Source organism: Meriones unguiculatus, chromosome 8, assembly GCF_030254825.1.
Source record: "Meriones unguiculatus strain TT.TT164.6M chromosome 8, Bangor_MerUng_6.1, whole genome shotgun sequence".
Lineage (NCBI taxonomy): Eukaryota > Metazoa > Chordata > Mammalia > Rodentia > Muridae > Meriones > Meriones unguiculatus.
The window spans coordinates 71,730,115-71,745,248 of record NC_083356.1 but is presented as its reverse complement, the minus strand read 5'-3'; the positions used below and the strand labels follow the sequence as shown (position 1 = coordinate 71,745,248).

Genomic DNA, 15,134 nt, shown 5'->3' with positions numbered 1-15,134 from the left:
ATATCTTTTCTCACCATATTTTGGCAAAACAGCCTTTTTCAAAAACTGCCTTAAACTACTTACTCCATTCTAACTGCCAGTGTGTATGGAACCGCCTATGTGTGTAGGCTGCCTCACTTCCTGGTAGGCTATGTCCCATTTCCATGCTTAGGGACGCTCTCTGCATCTGTTCTCGTCTACCCTCTGAACTTTATGTCTTTCTTCATCTCTAGCATCTAGGAACTTTTCTTGTTCCATTCAATCCCCCGCAATTCCTCCTCCTTCAATCTCACTTATTAGCAAAATTAATATTTTAAATGACATTTCCATGTTTCAGCAACGCAAAAGCAAGAATCTTTCTTCCATTAGTTCAGTTTGACAATATACTGGGTTCATTTTGTAAACTTAACACAAACCTAGACATATCTGGAAAGAAGGAATCTTAATTGAAAAAAAAATGCCTCCATAAGGCTGGGTACTGTCTTAATGGTTGACATGGGCAGGCCCAGCCCACTGTGGATAATATCTCTTCTCCCTTGGCCAGATGGTCCTGGGTTGAACAAGAAAGTAGGCTGAGCAAGCCAATAAGCAGGATTAATCTGTGGTCTCTGCTTCAGTTCCTGCTGCCAGGGTCCTCTCCTGAGTTCCTGCTGACTTTCTTTGATGGGATGTGATGTGGCAATGTAAAATGAAATAAACCCTTTCCTTCCAAAGTTGCTTTTGGTCAGTGCTTTATCACAGCAACAGAAACCCTGACTAGAACCATCAAACCACTTCCCTTTTTGTCTTTTAAACTCAAGTATCATCAAGTACTCCCTTGCTTAAGTTCAAAACACAACCACATAGCATCCTAAACAGAGTGAAAAATTTAAACAATATTTGAAACAAAATACACAGTAAGACTACATATTTAAGCTACCTAATATGTACAATGTAAAGCCAATACTAGCATTGCCTACCATTCATACTCACCATTTCATTGGGATGAACCAAAAACAAATAGATCCCTGGGTATTTGTCAAAAACCTGAAAGGAGGAATTGGTTTGTTCCATTCGACAAAGTGCTTCCACACACAGTTCATCTAAACAGAAAAAAACAAAAAACAAAAAAACAAAAACAAGTGATTTAAGCAAAGAGGCCCTAAAAACTGGCTCCTAGGTTGTTTTGTAAATAAATGCTACTCCTTTTTTAAAACAAAGGTATTAAAAATGCTGATGTTAATTGATGGACCAGTATTTACCTAATTTTTTTTTTTTTTGAGGTGCTGGGAATCCAAACCCAGTTCCTGAGGCACGCTAAGCAAACATTCTACCACTAAGTTACATTCAGTCTGACAGACTATTTATGGTGACTATACACAGAATGATCTTCTCATTTTAAATTTACTAAAACATGTATACTTTGTGTAATTATCTCCAAAGACTATCTCAGGAGCTTGGTTATACATACAGTATCTTGCATTTGACATTTGATCCAACTGGACTGAAAGTAAGAACAAGTGAGCTGCTCCTCTTAGTGGCTAGTCATCTCAATTTCACTTATTGGTCAATTAACTTTCTCTATTTAAAAATGAATTTTGTCCCAGCACTCTGGAAGGCAGAGGCAGGCGGAGCTCTATGAGTTCGAGGCCAGCCTGGTCTACAAAGCAAACCCAAGACAGCAAGACTACACAGAGAAACCCTATCTCAAAAACAAAACAAAAATCATTTATTAAAAATGATAAGCTTCAAAAATTATTGTGCTATCTATCATAGCTATCTTAAAGGGTGAATTAAGACGAGGTCAGCTTACAGGGAACTCCTACAATACCTTTTTTAATACACAAAAGTATAAACAATCTTTAAGCTTATATACTTTTAGAAATTTGTAAATTTTTTACAATATATTTTTATTTTATGTGTATGAAATTTTGCCTGCATGCATGTTTGTATACTACAAACACCTGTGCCCATAGAGATCAGAAGTGGGTTTGAGTCAGATCCCAGAATATGGAGTTACTGATAGTTATGAACAGCATGTGGGTGCTGAGAACCAAACTCAGGTCCTCTGCAAGAGCAGCAAGTGCATTTAACTGCTGGGCCATCTATCCAGCCCTGATATTTATGGTATATTATTCTTTATAATGTTTAAAGGGCTAGAGTATTGGTTCAGCTGTTAAGAGCATTGGCTACTCTGCAAGAGGACCTGGAATTTGATTCCCAGCACTCACATCCAATCTTAATTCTAGTTCCAAAGGGTCCAACATCATCTTCCAGTCTCCGTGGGTTTTTGCCCATGTGATACATAAATATACATGCAGGCAAAATACTCATATGCATGAATAATAAAAAATGTCTAAAATCAAATTACTTGGAATTTAGTAATTTCACTAATCAAAAGCAGAACTTGGCGGCACAGGCCTATAATCCCAACACTCCAGAGGGAGGTGAATCTCTCTTGAGTTTAAGCCCAGCATGGTTTATATGGAAAGTACCAGGACAGCCAGGGCTACAAAGAGAGAGCCTGTCTTAAAAAGACAGCTTATGGGGGCTGAAGAGATGGTTCAGTGGTTAAGAGCACCAGCTAGTCTTCCAGAGAGCTTGGGTTCAATTCCAAGCACCCACATGGCAGCTCACAACTGTCTAACAGTTCCAGGGGATCTCACACCAATGCAAATAAAATTAAAAACGAATAACTAAAAAAAAAAAAAAAAAAAAAAAAAAGACAACGGCTATGTACTTTACAGAAGATAGAAAGAAAAAAGAAAAGAAAATGCATAAAGTATGTGTTTTATATTTATAGGGCAAGTCACATGGCAAACAAAACAAAAAAGGAAAGCCTGGAGTCACAAGCCTGCCTAGCTACAGAGTGAATTCAAGACCACTTAAAGATGCTGCCTCAAAATAGACAATACTAAGCAGGCTAGGGATACAACTGCTTGCCTAAGGGATGTACGATCCTACCTTCAATCCCCAGTACAGCACCAAAATTAAGTTGTGTGCAAGTAGACGTTTAGATTAAGAGAAAAAATAACAAATTTAATGTGTTGTCCCTAGTCATTCTAACTTCAACTGGCCCCAAACCACAGTTTAACTTTTGAGAATATACGGGCTACATACTAGATGTCCTAAGGTGTTCTTTATACCTGGTGGTATACTGGCCCACACTTTTCCTCCCAACTCAGGAGGCTCCGCACGACTTTGATTTCAAGGCCATCCTGGACTGAGATCCATAGTAAGAATGTAAATACAAAACTCAAACTAGAACCACCACACAGGATTCTGTACCAAGCAATTAATGAAAACGGCTATAGAACAGTGGTGTGGTTTTGTTTGCTTTGAGAGGGTCTCATATAGCCCAGCCTGGTCTGAAAGTTTCTGTGGAAGAGACTTTGGTTCCTAGTTCCACTTTCCTAGTAGTGGCATTAGACGTAAATAGCACACCTCATCGGAGTAGCAGATTTCAACCTGTGGAACAAGAACCCTTTGAGGGTCACATATCAGCTATCCTGTGTATCAGATATTTATATTGTGAGTTATAACAGCAAAATTAGTTATGAGGTAGAAACGAAATAATTTCATAGTTTTGGTCAATACAACATAAACCATAAATAAAAGGGTGACAGCATTAGAAAGGTTGAAAACAACTGGGTTAGAGACCACTGGTTTTCAGAGTTATTTTGCCCCTCTCTTAACAAGGAACATTTTTGGTTACAGCAGTAACAGGGGAAGAGAGAAGGTGACTCCTGACAGATAGGGGATAAAGGCTAGGCCTGCTACTAACAATCCCAAAACCAACAGCAGTGTCCTCCGGAGAAATGAGCTGGTCTAAAAAGTCTGTGTCAAAGCTAAGAACCCTGATGTAGATAATTTACAACATTAAAAACGAGGTCAAGAGATACATGTTAAGACAGGCTTGGTAGCTCACACCTGTAATCCCAGCACTCAGGGAGACAGAGGCAGGTGGATCTCTGTGAAATTAGAGGACAGCCTGGTCTATAAAGTAAGTCAGGACAGTCAAACTACACAGAGAACCCCATTTCAAAACAACAACAACAACAAAAAAACCAAAAAACCAAGAACGAGATACATGTGAACCAAGGCCCAGAAAAGCTTGCAGAGACCCTTGAAGCACCAACCAAGGACCATGCACAGACTGGACCTACAGCCCCTACACAGATGCAGCCAATAGGCAGCTTGGTCTTCATGTGGGTGCCCTAGTAAGGGGAGCAGGGACTGTCTCTCACACAGACTCTGTTGTCTGCTACTTGGTCACTTCCCCCTGTCAGGGCTGCCTCACCAGGCCACAGGGGAAAAGGATGTGCGCAGTCCTGAAGTGACTTGATGTGCTGGGATGGGTTGGGTTCCTCTCCTTTTGAGGAGTAGGGAAGCAGGGAGGGAGGGTAAGAACAGGAAGAAAGGAGGGGGCTATGATCAAAATGTAAGATGAATAAATAATTTTAAAAAATTCATGTAAAAGCCAATACAGCAAAACTGCTCACTGTAGAACCTGTATGGATGGGTATACAATGGTTACTCCAATCCTGTTAAAAACAACACATTAAATACCCTAATTACATATTAAAGCTAACAAATTTTTACCTTAGATAAACCAATTCTTTAAAAAAAAATTTTTTTTATACCAAGGTTCTCACACAGCCAACTACATCCTTAGACTCTTTAGATGTATTATTTTAAGTGGTGTGTGCACCACATGACTGTAAGAACCCACAGATGCCAGAGAGGCATCAAATCTCTTGGAGCTGTAGTTATGAGTAATGTAGTTGTGAGCCACCCAACATGTTGGTAACCAAACCCAGGCCTTCTGCAGGAGGTGTTCTTAACCACTTGAGTCACCTCTCCAGGTCCAATGGATCCCAATTATTTTAAAATATTTTATATGTGTGAGTTTTTGTATATGTCTGTGTACAAGGTGTGGCTGGTGCCCTCAGAGGACAGAATAGGGCATCAGATCCCCAGAAACTAGAGTTACAGATGGTTGTGAGCTACCATGTAAGGTGCTGGGAATTGAATCCAGATCCTCTGGAAGAGCAAGTCATGCTCTTAAATGCTAGGACGTCTCTTCAGTCCCAACTCCAATTCTTAATAAAACTTATCTAAGATACTCACTAACAGCCAGGGGAGGTGGCACATGCTTGTAATCCCAGCACTAAGGAGACAGAGGCAGGTGGATCTCTTTGAGTTCAAGGCCAGTCTAGTCTACAAAGCAAGTCTAGAACAGCCAAGGCTACAAAGAGAAACCCTGTGTTGGGGAAAAAAAAACAACAAGATACTCACTAACACGCTCATGCAAAAGTAAGTAAGGGTACTTCAATATTTCAAAAAGAGGAACTCGAAGCTTATTTTCAAAATCTTGGCCACTACAATCAAACAGCTGTTCCTCTCCATTGTTGTCTACTATGTACAATTCATCATCATCTTCAACTTCTGCCTTCATACACTTCTCAAAGTGATGTATGAGACGTAAGGTTTCTAGCTCCCACAGAACCTGCAGAAAGATGAAAACAGGGACTTTTTATCTTAACAAAATAGAATGTGTGTGACAATCATTCCTGTAGAAAGTCTTTTCCTCTATATACAGAAGTTTATAATCAAGACAGGCGCAGTGGCGCACGCCTGCAAACCCAGCACTAAGAAGGCTGAGGTAGGCAGATCACTGAGTTCAAGGACAGGCTGGTCTACAAAGTGAGTCCAGGACACCAAGGGCTACACAGAGAAACCTTCCTGGAGCTAGAGGTTTGGTTTCTACAACTTCAACAAAGTGAATACTGAGATAAATGAGTCTCATCCACTGTTTGGCGTCCCAAGGCACTTAAAAGCTGGTTACATTATTTTAGTCCAAAATTACTGTATATACCTGAACTTAGTTTTTAAAAGCAAAAGCAGTTTAAGAGCTGTGATACAGCTCAGCTGTTAGGGTGCTCGCCAAGCAGGCATGAGGCTCTTGTTCTATCCCCAGCACAGACAGAATTGCTCGAGCATTAAGGGCACATGACTAAAATTCAAACACCAGAAAGGCAGAGGCAAGAGCACAGAAAGCTCAAGGTCATGGTTAGCTACACAGAGAGTCTGAGGGTAGTGTGAGCTGGACACCCTGTCTCACACAAAAAGGAGCTTATCCTTGATATCCACAAGTTAGCTATACAAGTTATGAAGGCTTAGCTTTCAGCCCGTCTTGGCTTTTCCCAGGCCTTCCTAACTAAGCAGGTCTAGTTTTCACCTAGGAAATGATGTGCCATTCTCGCTTTTACTTCAACACTTCAGTCCACTCTAAGTGGACTAATTTCAGAAAGCGATCAGGAAAAGTCCAATCAATAAAGCAAGTAGGACTTACACATTTACTGACTAGAGAACTTACTGCCTTACATGAATGATTCATGGCACTCCAACAAACACCAGTAAATGGTGATCACAAATCACCAGAACATATGACAGTAAAAAAGTTCAGGGGCTGGAGAGATGGCTCTGAGAGTAAGAGCACTGGCTGTTCTTCCAGAGGTCCTGAGTTCAATTCCCATGGTGGCTCACAACCATCTATAATGAGATCTGGTGCCCTCTTCTGGACTGCAGGTGTACATGCAGGCAGAATACTGTATAAATAACAAATAAATTTAAAAAAGAAAAACTTAAAATAGGAGAATTACCAACAGTGACACAGAAACAAGATGTGAGTCCATGCTCCTAAAAAGTGGCACTAGTAAGATTTGTTCAATCAAGATTCCAAAACCTCCAACTTGTAAGAGGCAAGCAAGACATAAGCATATGAACAACAACAAATAAGTCACCAATGAAAGACCTACACACTACCCTGCCTCCTTCTTCTACACATATCTACTAACTATAAGCTATTGCAAATGAAATAGAAGCAACTGCTGCTTCACTGTCAAATACATGAAAGCAGGCCTTTCTTGTCTTGTACATGCTGAAATTCCAGTACTCACAAGTGAAGACGTAGAGCAAAAGTTCAAGCTCATCCTTGGCTTACTTAGTATGAAGCCAGTCTTTTCTCCAAGTGGGAAGTAGGGGCTTTTCCTTAAATTGTAAGTTTATACACAAATACATGGGATAGTTTCAGCATAAAAATTAGGATGGAGAGATGCTCAGTCAGTAAAGTGATTTCCTTGCAAGCATGAGGATCTGAATTTAGATCCCAGCACTAATGTAAGCTGGGTGCATCAGCACGTGTCTGTAATCCCAATGCCAGGTGAGACAGGTGGATCCCTGAGCTTGCTGGGCCAGCCAACCTATCTGAATTATTCAATAGACTCTGTGTCAAAAAATACGGTGGAGCTCAATCAAGAAAGACACCCAACATCAATCTCTGGCTTATGCATACACATAAAAACATACACATATACCAAAAACACTTCACATTTCGTATATAAAATGCTCAATTCTTCCCACATATTAACCAAACAATACTCATATATAGTATATCTATTATCTACTGTTCATCAGATACATGTAATAAACCTAACATGCTTGCCTTAAGCATCTCAAAAGAGAAAACAAGCTTTTTATTTTTTGGAATCAGGGTCTCACTATAAAGGCCAGGCTGGCCTACAACTGGCAATTATCCTGCCTTACTTTCTTAGTGCCAGAAATGATAATATTTTATAAAACTATCACAAAATGACTACAACTGACAGATCATAAAACTACTTTTAAATTTCAATTTAAGCCTATCAATAAGTATTAACTGATATTAATAAGTAGTAAATGTTATATACTGGGAAGTTAGGTGCTAGAGTTATACTAGACCTCAAGGCTTTAGTCATAGCCTGGAACTTCCCTGAATGCTTCCCACAGCTACACTACACTTGTTAGGATCCACTGCAAATTACCTCATGCAAGAATGGCACCTGATCTCTGGCTCTGTGGTACTCAGCCACACACTCTAAGCAGTAACAGAGGTCTTCATCAGCTGTCTGAAATTCACCTGACCCAGTGCTAGAAGCATAGCACTTCAGGACATCAATGGTGGAGGTACCACCTGGAGTACACCAACAGCAGGTGCTCATTCTGTACCTGTAACTGGAAAAGAAGACACTTAAAAGAGAGAACAAGTAACGCACCAGACTTACTCTTTATGAAGAATGGGCATACTTTCTACTTGTGATCCAAGTCTTCATCTTAAAGACTGCTTCCACAGCCAAAATGTTCTGCTGGCCAACTTTTTTCCCCCCCAGATTGGATTTCTCTGTGTAACCTTGGATGTCCCAGATTCACTTTATATACCAGGCTGGCCTGGAACTCACAGAGATTCACCTAACTCTGCCTTCCTGGGTGATGAGATTACAGGTGTGTGCCATTGCACCCAACTTCTGCTGCCCATCGTATCAACTGATTAAACCCAAATCTGAAAGCAGGGCAAAAGTGAAGAATGGCAGAGTACTTGTCTCAAATATATTCCCTAGGTTTGATCCCCAGCATCAGCAAAAAATTTGAACACATTCTGTTAATTAAAATATATCTAAGGGTTATGTATGCTATTGTGTGTCAAATAAGTTCAAACTACACAGTACTAATGCAAAATCAAAGACATAAACTAATGTCTTCAAGATACAGATTTGAGTCTCTCAGTAACTTACAATTAAAAGCTAAAAAAAAAACCTTTCATAGTCCTAAAGAGCAATTCTAGAAACTTCTAGAAATAAAACACATATTTATACCAACAGTTATACATACTTAATTGACAAGATATACACAAATTGCTACCCTATACTCACTGCTCTTTAATCCACTATAAACTAATAGCTACAAACAGTAACAACTTATTGCTACCAAGTTTATTTTTTTTATGATCTAATCCATCCTTCACCATCCAAACACCAATTTAAAGGGTTTTAAAATGATCTTCCAAATCCTATCCGACTCTAAGAAACAAAGTAGCAAGATGGTACCAGAAAAAAAGGAAACCTGAAAATTCAAATATATCCAAGGTTCAAAGTAAGGTACTTGTTTCCTTTGTGAGCCAGGGTCTCACTCTGTAGCTCATACTGAACTCATTGTCAAAGATGATTATTTTAGGCAATCTGTTTATCAGAATTACAAATGACATAGAACAGAGTAAAAGATTACCAAGTAGCATTGAAGCCAGAGTTCAAAGAATCACTAGATGAAATACAATACAAAAAACTTTATATATAAAAGCCAATAAAAAGCCCACTGTAGTAAACAGTGTTCCATGGCTGAATAAAAAGCAAATGTATGCCCTGGTAATGCATTTAAAGCAGGTAAAATGAAGAATGAGCCTGGAGGATCCAGCACTAGCAGAGTAAAAAAGAAAAAGAAACCCACATCGTAAAAGCTGAAATAATCTGAGCAAATAAATAATACTGGCTAATATGCCATATAATCAGCACATTTCAATTACAATAATACAAATAAGTGAATAAACAAATGAGACAATGAGACAGAAGGAACACACCTTCCCTAAGAACAATAGTTATTCCTGTTGCTAGAGGTGGTACCTAATCCTAGCCTATCGGTGTAGGAAGCAGGCTTTTTATTCTTTTTTTTGGGGGGGGGGGATTGAGACAGGGTTTCTCTGTGTAACCTTGGCTGTCCTGGACTCACTTTTTAGACCAGGCTGGCCTCAAACTCAGAGATCCACCTGACTCTGCCTCACCCAGTGCTGGGATTATTGGTGTGCGCCACTGAAATAGATTTAAGTCACTACCAAAAACCAGAATTTAGAAAGGCAAAACACACACACAGAAACTTTCTAATTGAGTAAACTATTGGCCAAACGAAGGAAAAAGTTACAAGAATCACTGTAAATTTCTTTAAATTCAGTCTATAAACTCCACGGCCCCAACCCAGGCATTCTCATCAGGTAGTATCACTCCAGAGCCAATCTGTGAGAAAAGTTTCCTCGTGTATAATGTAGAAATATAAGCATACATTACACAAAGACAATGTATTAGTGATACTAAATTTCATGAAAAAGACAATTAGAAAAAAATGTCTACAGGGTCTCCTTTCACTGAGAAAGAGGAGATATCAAAAGTTAGGAAACCTAATCAGAATCATTGAATGTTTGGATATAGCAATCTGGCTCTCTAAAATCAAAGTCCATTATCTCTACTAATACAAAACCATTAATATATCCAGGCCTTTAATCCCAGCACTCCTGAGACAGGGACAGGTGAATCTTTGTAAGTTCAAGGCCATGAGTTCCAGGATAGCCAAAGCTATATAGAATATATAGAAACAGAAGAAGAAAAGAAGAAGAAGAAGAAGAACAAGAAGAAGAAGAAGAAGAAGAAAAGAAGAAGAAGAAAAAGAAGAAGAGGAGGAAGAAAAAGAAAAAGAAAAAGAAAAGAAACCAACTCCCTGGAGCTAGAGAGATGCTCTTAACTCAGGGGTTAAGAGCACTGGCTGCTCTTCCAGAGGTCCTGAGGTCAATTCTCAGCAACTACATGGTGGCTCACAACTATCTGTAATGGAATCTGATTCCCTCTACTGTGCATGAGGACAGAGCACTCATATACATAAAACAAAAACTCCCAATTTCTTAATGCATGATTAATTACTGCTCTCCCTGATGACCAGAGTTCTTTTCCCAGCACCCATGTCAGGCAGCTCACAACTCCCTGTGACTTCAGCTCTAAAGGATCTCAGACCTCTGTCCTTGGCAGACACCTGTATTCTCTTATACATCCATATACACAAATAACAAGTATTAAAAAAATGGTTATTTTTGCAGGACGTGGTAGTTCAGGACTTTAATCCCAGCACTCGGAGGCAAAGGCAGGTGGATCTCTTGAGTTTTAAGGCCAGCCTGGTCTACAGAGTAAGAGTTCCAGGGTTCTTCAGAGAAATCCTGTCTTGTGAAAAAAGAAAAGTATGCTTATACTTTCTGAAGCATACTTCTGAAGCATACTTTCTCCACACTTCTGAACAATTTAGAGTAGTTTTCAACATTAAAATACTTACAGATGAGATTTCAAAAGGAATAAAGAAAAACACTTAAATCTTTTACTAACTATATTCCCCTACACTGACAGTGCTGCCACATGCTTTATTTCCAAAGCAGTAACCTCATTCTTTTCCCTCTTCCTTTGCTTCCTCTGGGTCCTAACACCTGTCCTTTCTTGTCAGTATCACTGAGTCTTTGTACATTTCATCATTTGCCTGACTTACTGAGTAAGTCTAATCTCTCTGCCTCATCTAACCCACCTCCAATTCTTCCCACAAAATGTTGCCAGAGGTTACTACACAAACTAGACTTCCAAAGCACCTATTAACTCTAGTTTGGGAATAAAATTCCTATCACTGCACTCCACTCACAGGCCCCTACGATCTTGCTTCATTCTCCTGCTATATACCGCCCACCTCCTCCACTTACTCTGCCTCAAACTCAGTGTCTGGCATTCCAGGACTGCAGCTCTCCATCTGCCTTCAATACAGCCGTCATACATCTACATAGTTCTTAACCTTAAGAATGTAAACCATCAAGTTGATAACTTAATGTACCCCACTACGGATTCTGAAAGAACACCTGCTGAAATCAGTGTACAACACAACCCTGAGTGTCAGCAATCTGGAAGACTTGTCTCTTCCAGGGTCTTTGAGAACTTCCTTCTCGATCCTTCAGTTTTATTGCCTGCCCTCCTTATCAAGGTAGTTTGGATTTCTATTGATTTGTCTGCCCCCACCTAAGCAATTTGAGATGTCATAGTATGGGCCTATTCTATATTTATGTAACTCCAGTATTTATCAAATAACTGAAAAAGAACTGTTTTAAGAAGACACTTACCTTGTCAAACTTCCTACAGAGAAGTGATCCTCTTTGCTGAAATTGCTAGACTAATCTGTGAACAGATGAGGCTCTGCATTCAGATAAACTCAACTGCAGCCCCCAAAAACATTTCTGAAATTAAAAATGAAAAACTGGTAAGTGTTCCTTACATTCTGCATCTCACCTGGGCCTTGCATCACCTTGCACGGTGTCACCTGATGAGTTACCTAGGGCAGGTTAGACCACACACTACAGTGCATGGAGGGGAGTGCTTTAATGCTTATCCCTAACTTCTCCAGGGGCTGTCGCCCCTAGGGGGCCAGGTGGGCACTGGTTCACTGCGTGCGGTGGGCGTGAGGGAGGCCGTCTGCACTGCCACGCATGGGGTGGGGATCGGGGCCCGCGTCCCAGTGCCCGCACGGAAGCGACGTCAGGACAGAGGGCTGCAACCAGCCGGACCCTTACCCGGGAGACCTCCCTCGCCCCGAAACCCTGCTCAGGGCCCTCGCAGTGCATCGCAGCTCAGAGCTAGCCGCGCTGATGCCTGAACGGCAAGGCTCCCGCGGCGGGCCTGGCGTGCAGGAAGCACCAAGCGCTGCCCATCCGAGGCCGCCGCAGCTCCCGTCGCGCGCTGCTCTCACGAAGGGCTGGAGCCGGCGCCCTCTCCCGCAGGCCGCGCGCAGCCCACAAGTTAGTAGCGGCAACAGACCGCGCGCCCCGCCACGCGCCCGCCCGCTTGATAGCCCGCTCGCGGCCTGCCCGCCGCGCTTCTCACCCGGCTCGGCCCGGCTGCGGCAAAGCCAGCCCACCTCCATGACCCCGGCCCGACAACCGGCCGCGAGCGGAAGCGTAGGGCGGCGCCCGGTGCCCAACCCCCGAAGGCCGCGAGGGCGGGGCCCGGCCCTAAGCCTCCCCCCGCAGGAGCCTGCTTGTTTTGGTACGCCAAGGGGGCGGGCCACAGCGTCACTTCCGGGCTAAGGGGGAAGTCCGTCCAACCAACAGCTCCGGTCGAAAGGGCCTTAAGTCGGACGCGGAGCCTTCCCCGCCCCGCCCCCTTTAGCGCCCGGGTCGGTTTGGACGCTTACTTACCTGCCATTTCCGTTCCGCTCTTCCGCTTCTTAACGTCTGAGGCCCGGAAGGCCTTCTCTCAAGTAGCCGTCAGAGACCTAGACGGTAAAATGCCCACTTGAGGCAAAAAACGGCCCTTCAGGGCGGCACCGAGTCCAGGCTCCTACAACACCTGCACGGTTTAGGCCTTGTGTTAAGCAGAGCCTCTAACGGAACACACACAGACACTCCAGATCCCCCAAAGGACACCGGGGCCGCCCACAACTTATTCCCTCAGAAAACGGAATTTAGGGGAAAAAAAAAATCACTTTACAAGCCCAAGCATGTCTGTCATCCCAACACTCAGGAGGCTTGAGGCCAGAGGATCCGGACCTGGAGGCCGGCCTAGTACACAGAACAGTTTCGAGGCCTACGTAACAGTGACCAAAATTTCAAAAATTAAAAAAATTATTTTTAAAGGGAAGAAGATGGGCCCCACTTGCCTAGTTCACTGTGCCTCTGGGTTCCATTGCCAACGCCACAGAAAAGAACAAGGCAAGTGGGGGGCAGGTGGGTCGGAGACGGTCCTACCTTGGAGAACCTTAAGGCCGAATGAGAAGCCAAGCCAAGAAGCACGAAAGTAAGGCTCTAAGGAATGTTCCAGAAAGGGGCGTGGCTTATACAGCAGCTGGCGACCGTTAGAGGGGCTTTAGCCAATCAGGAAGCAGCAGTTGAAAGCCAGCACGTGGCTGACCGTTATTTTCTCACCTTACGGGTTTTTGTTTGTTTGTTTGTTTGTGTGTTTGTTTTCCATTTCTTCAAAAGTTTCTATCAAAATAAAAGTTTCATTTTCTGGCCTGTAGGTGTACATGCAGACAGAACATTGTATTCATAGTAAATAAATAGACAAAAGTTTCAAATTAAAAGTATTATTATAAGCATTTTTTTTTAAAAAATAATGCATTTATATGATACCTTTAAAAAAAATCAAGGCTCTGGATTTAACTGAAATTTTCAGAGATAAGGGGAGACGATAGGAACTACCTGCACTTCCGTGACACTGATGAAACAGATCCTTGGCAGAATTCGTTACACAGATTCCAGATTTCAGCTATAGTATACCATGTTTAATTCATGAAAGAACATAAATGCTAAGTTACTCATTGAGTGTAAGAAACTGATGCTGGACAGATAGCCCAGCAATTATGAACACTTAGTCCTCTTAGAGATGACCTGAGTGGAGCCCACATTGCAGATCACACCTGTCCACAACGCCATCTTAGGCGATCAGAACAGATGCCCTCTTCTGGCCTCCTTCGGCACTGCACTGCAAGCAGTGCACATACCTGCAAGCAAAACACTTAAACACATAAAGATGAAATTTTCTGCAAATTACTATGAATTCTGAACAGGTACAATTACCCTTAAAACAGGATAGTTTAGGACACTCCAAAATAGTTATAAGGTGAACAAAAATGTTTTATCTTCTTATGAAATCAGAACCAAAAAGTTGTATGCTGGCAAAGAAGTTTTTCATATAACAGTATATTTATTTGTCTTTATAGTCATAAAACATTATTTTTCTTACTTTTGTGGCTTAAAATGAAGACAAATATTTCCTGAAGCTCACAAAATGTGTAATTTTATCCTATCTCTGAAGACTCTCTGACTCTTTAACTTTCCCACCCTTGTTTTTTTCTATAAACAACATAATAAGTGTTAAAAGCTTTTAACTTTGTGTGATTGGACTTTACACTCAATCATAGCACTTGGAAAATGGAGACAGGAGGATTGCCGGGTGTTCCAGGCAAGCTTGGGTCTTTAGAGTGAATTCCAAGCTAGGTAGGATACAGGGTGAGACCTTATCTCAAAAAGCCAAATATGAGGTTGGGGGTGACCAGATGCCCTAGTCCCACAGAGAAAGTTCATGCTGCTCAACCAAGGCCAGAGCAGCTTCTTTTTGCAGTGAGTAACAGTTAAGGCAGAGACTCTTAACTGGTGAAAATGCCCAGTACTCAGGTGTGGAGGATCATCTACACCAACCCATCCGTTAAAACTCAAAGAAGGCAGAAAGAATGTAAGAACCAGCAAAGGGAAGGAGAGCTGTGAAATGCTGACTTCTGGACATGACATGACTGGTGCATGCATGAAATCACAGCTTTTGTGATTTGTGTCAGTCAAAATTCCAGCACAGCAAGGACCCATTCTTATCTGAGGAGCTATTGGCAGTTAATGGAAGTTGAAGAAGGGTCATTCTCTTTTGGGGTGATTGGTAGGTTGCTTGTTCCCTGGTGGATGGCCACACACTCACGTGCATGTGGGCAGCTCTTACTGGATTTGAGATGGTTGATAACAACAAATA

General features: G+C 41.8%; 1 protein-coding gene across 4 annotated transcripts in view; it reads right to left on the bottom strand.

The window, feature by feature from the left end:
* Setx (senataxin) overlaps positions 1-12,662 on the bottom strand; it is a 55,376-nt gene extending 42,714 nt beyond the window's left edge. Inside the window, exons 1-5 of one of the 4 annotated variants that reach the window (XM_021642167.2) lie at positions 12,501-12,662; positions 11,744-11,857; positions 7,824-8,013; positions 5,257-5,467; positions 952-1,061 (exon numbers count right to left, since the gene is read on the bottom strand). In XM_021642167.2, the coding sequence (XP_021497842.1) occupies positions 952-1,061; positions 5,257-5,467; positions 7,824-8,000 (498 nt within the window). In that variant the 5' untranslated portion in view covers positions 8,001-8,013; positions 11,744-11,857; positions 12,501-12,662. Of the gene's footprint in view, positions 1-951; positions 1,062-5,256; positions 5,468-6,337; positions 6,546-7,823; positions 8,014-11,743; positions 11,858-12,190; positions 12,430-12,500 lie in introns of those variants that run through there. The other 3 variants (XM_021642318.2, XM_060389782.1, XM_021642242.2) reach the window with 3 other exon arrangements.
* Positions 12,663-15,134: the final 2,472 nt, after the last annotated feature.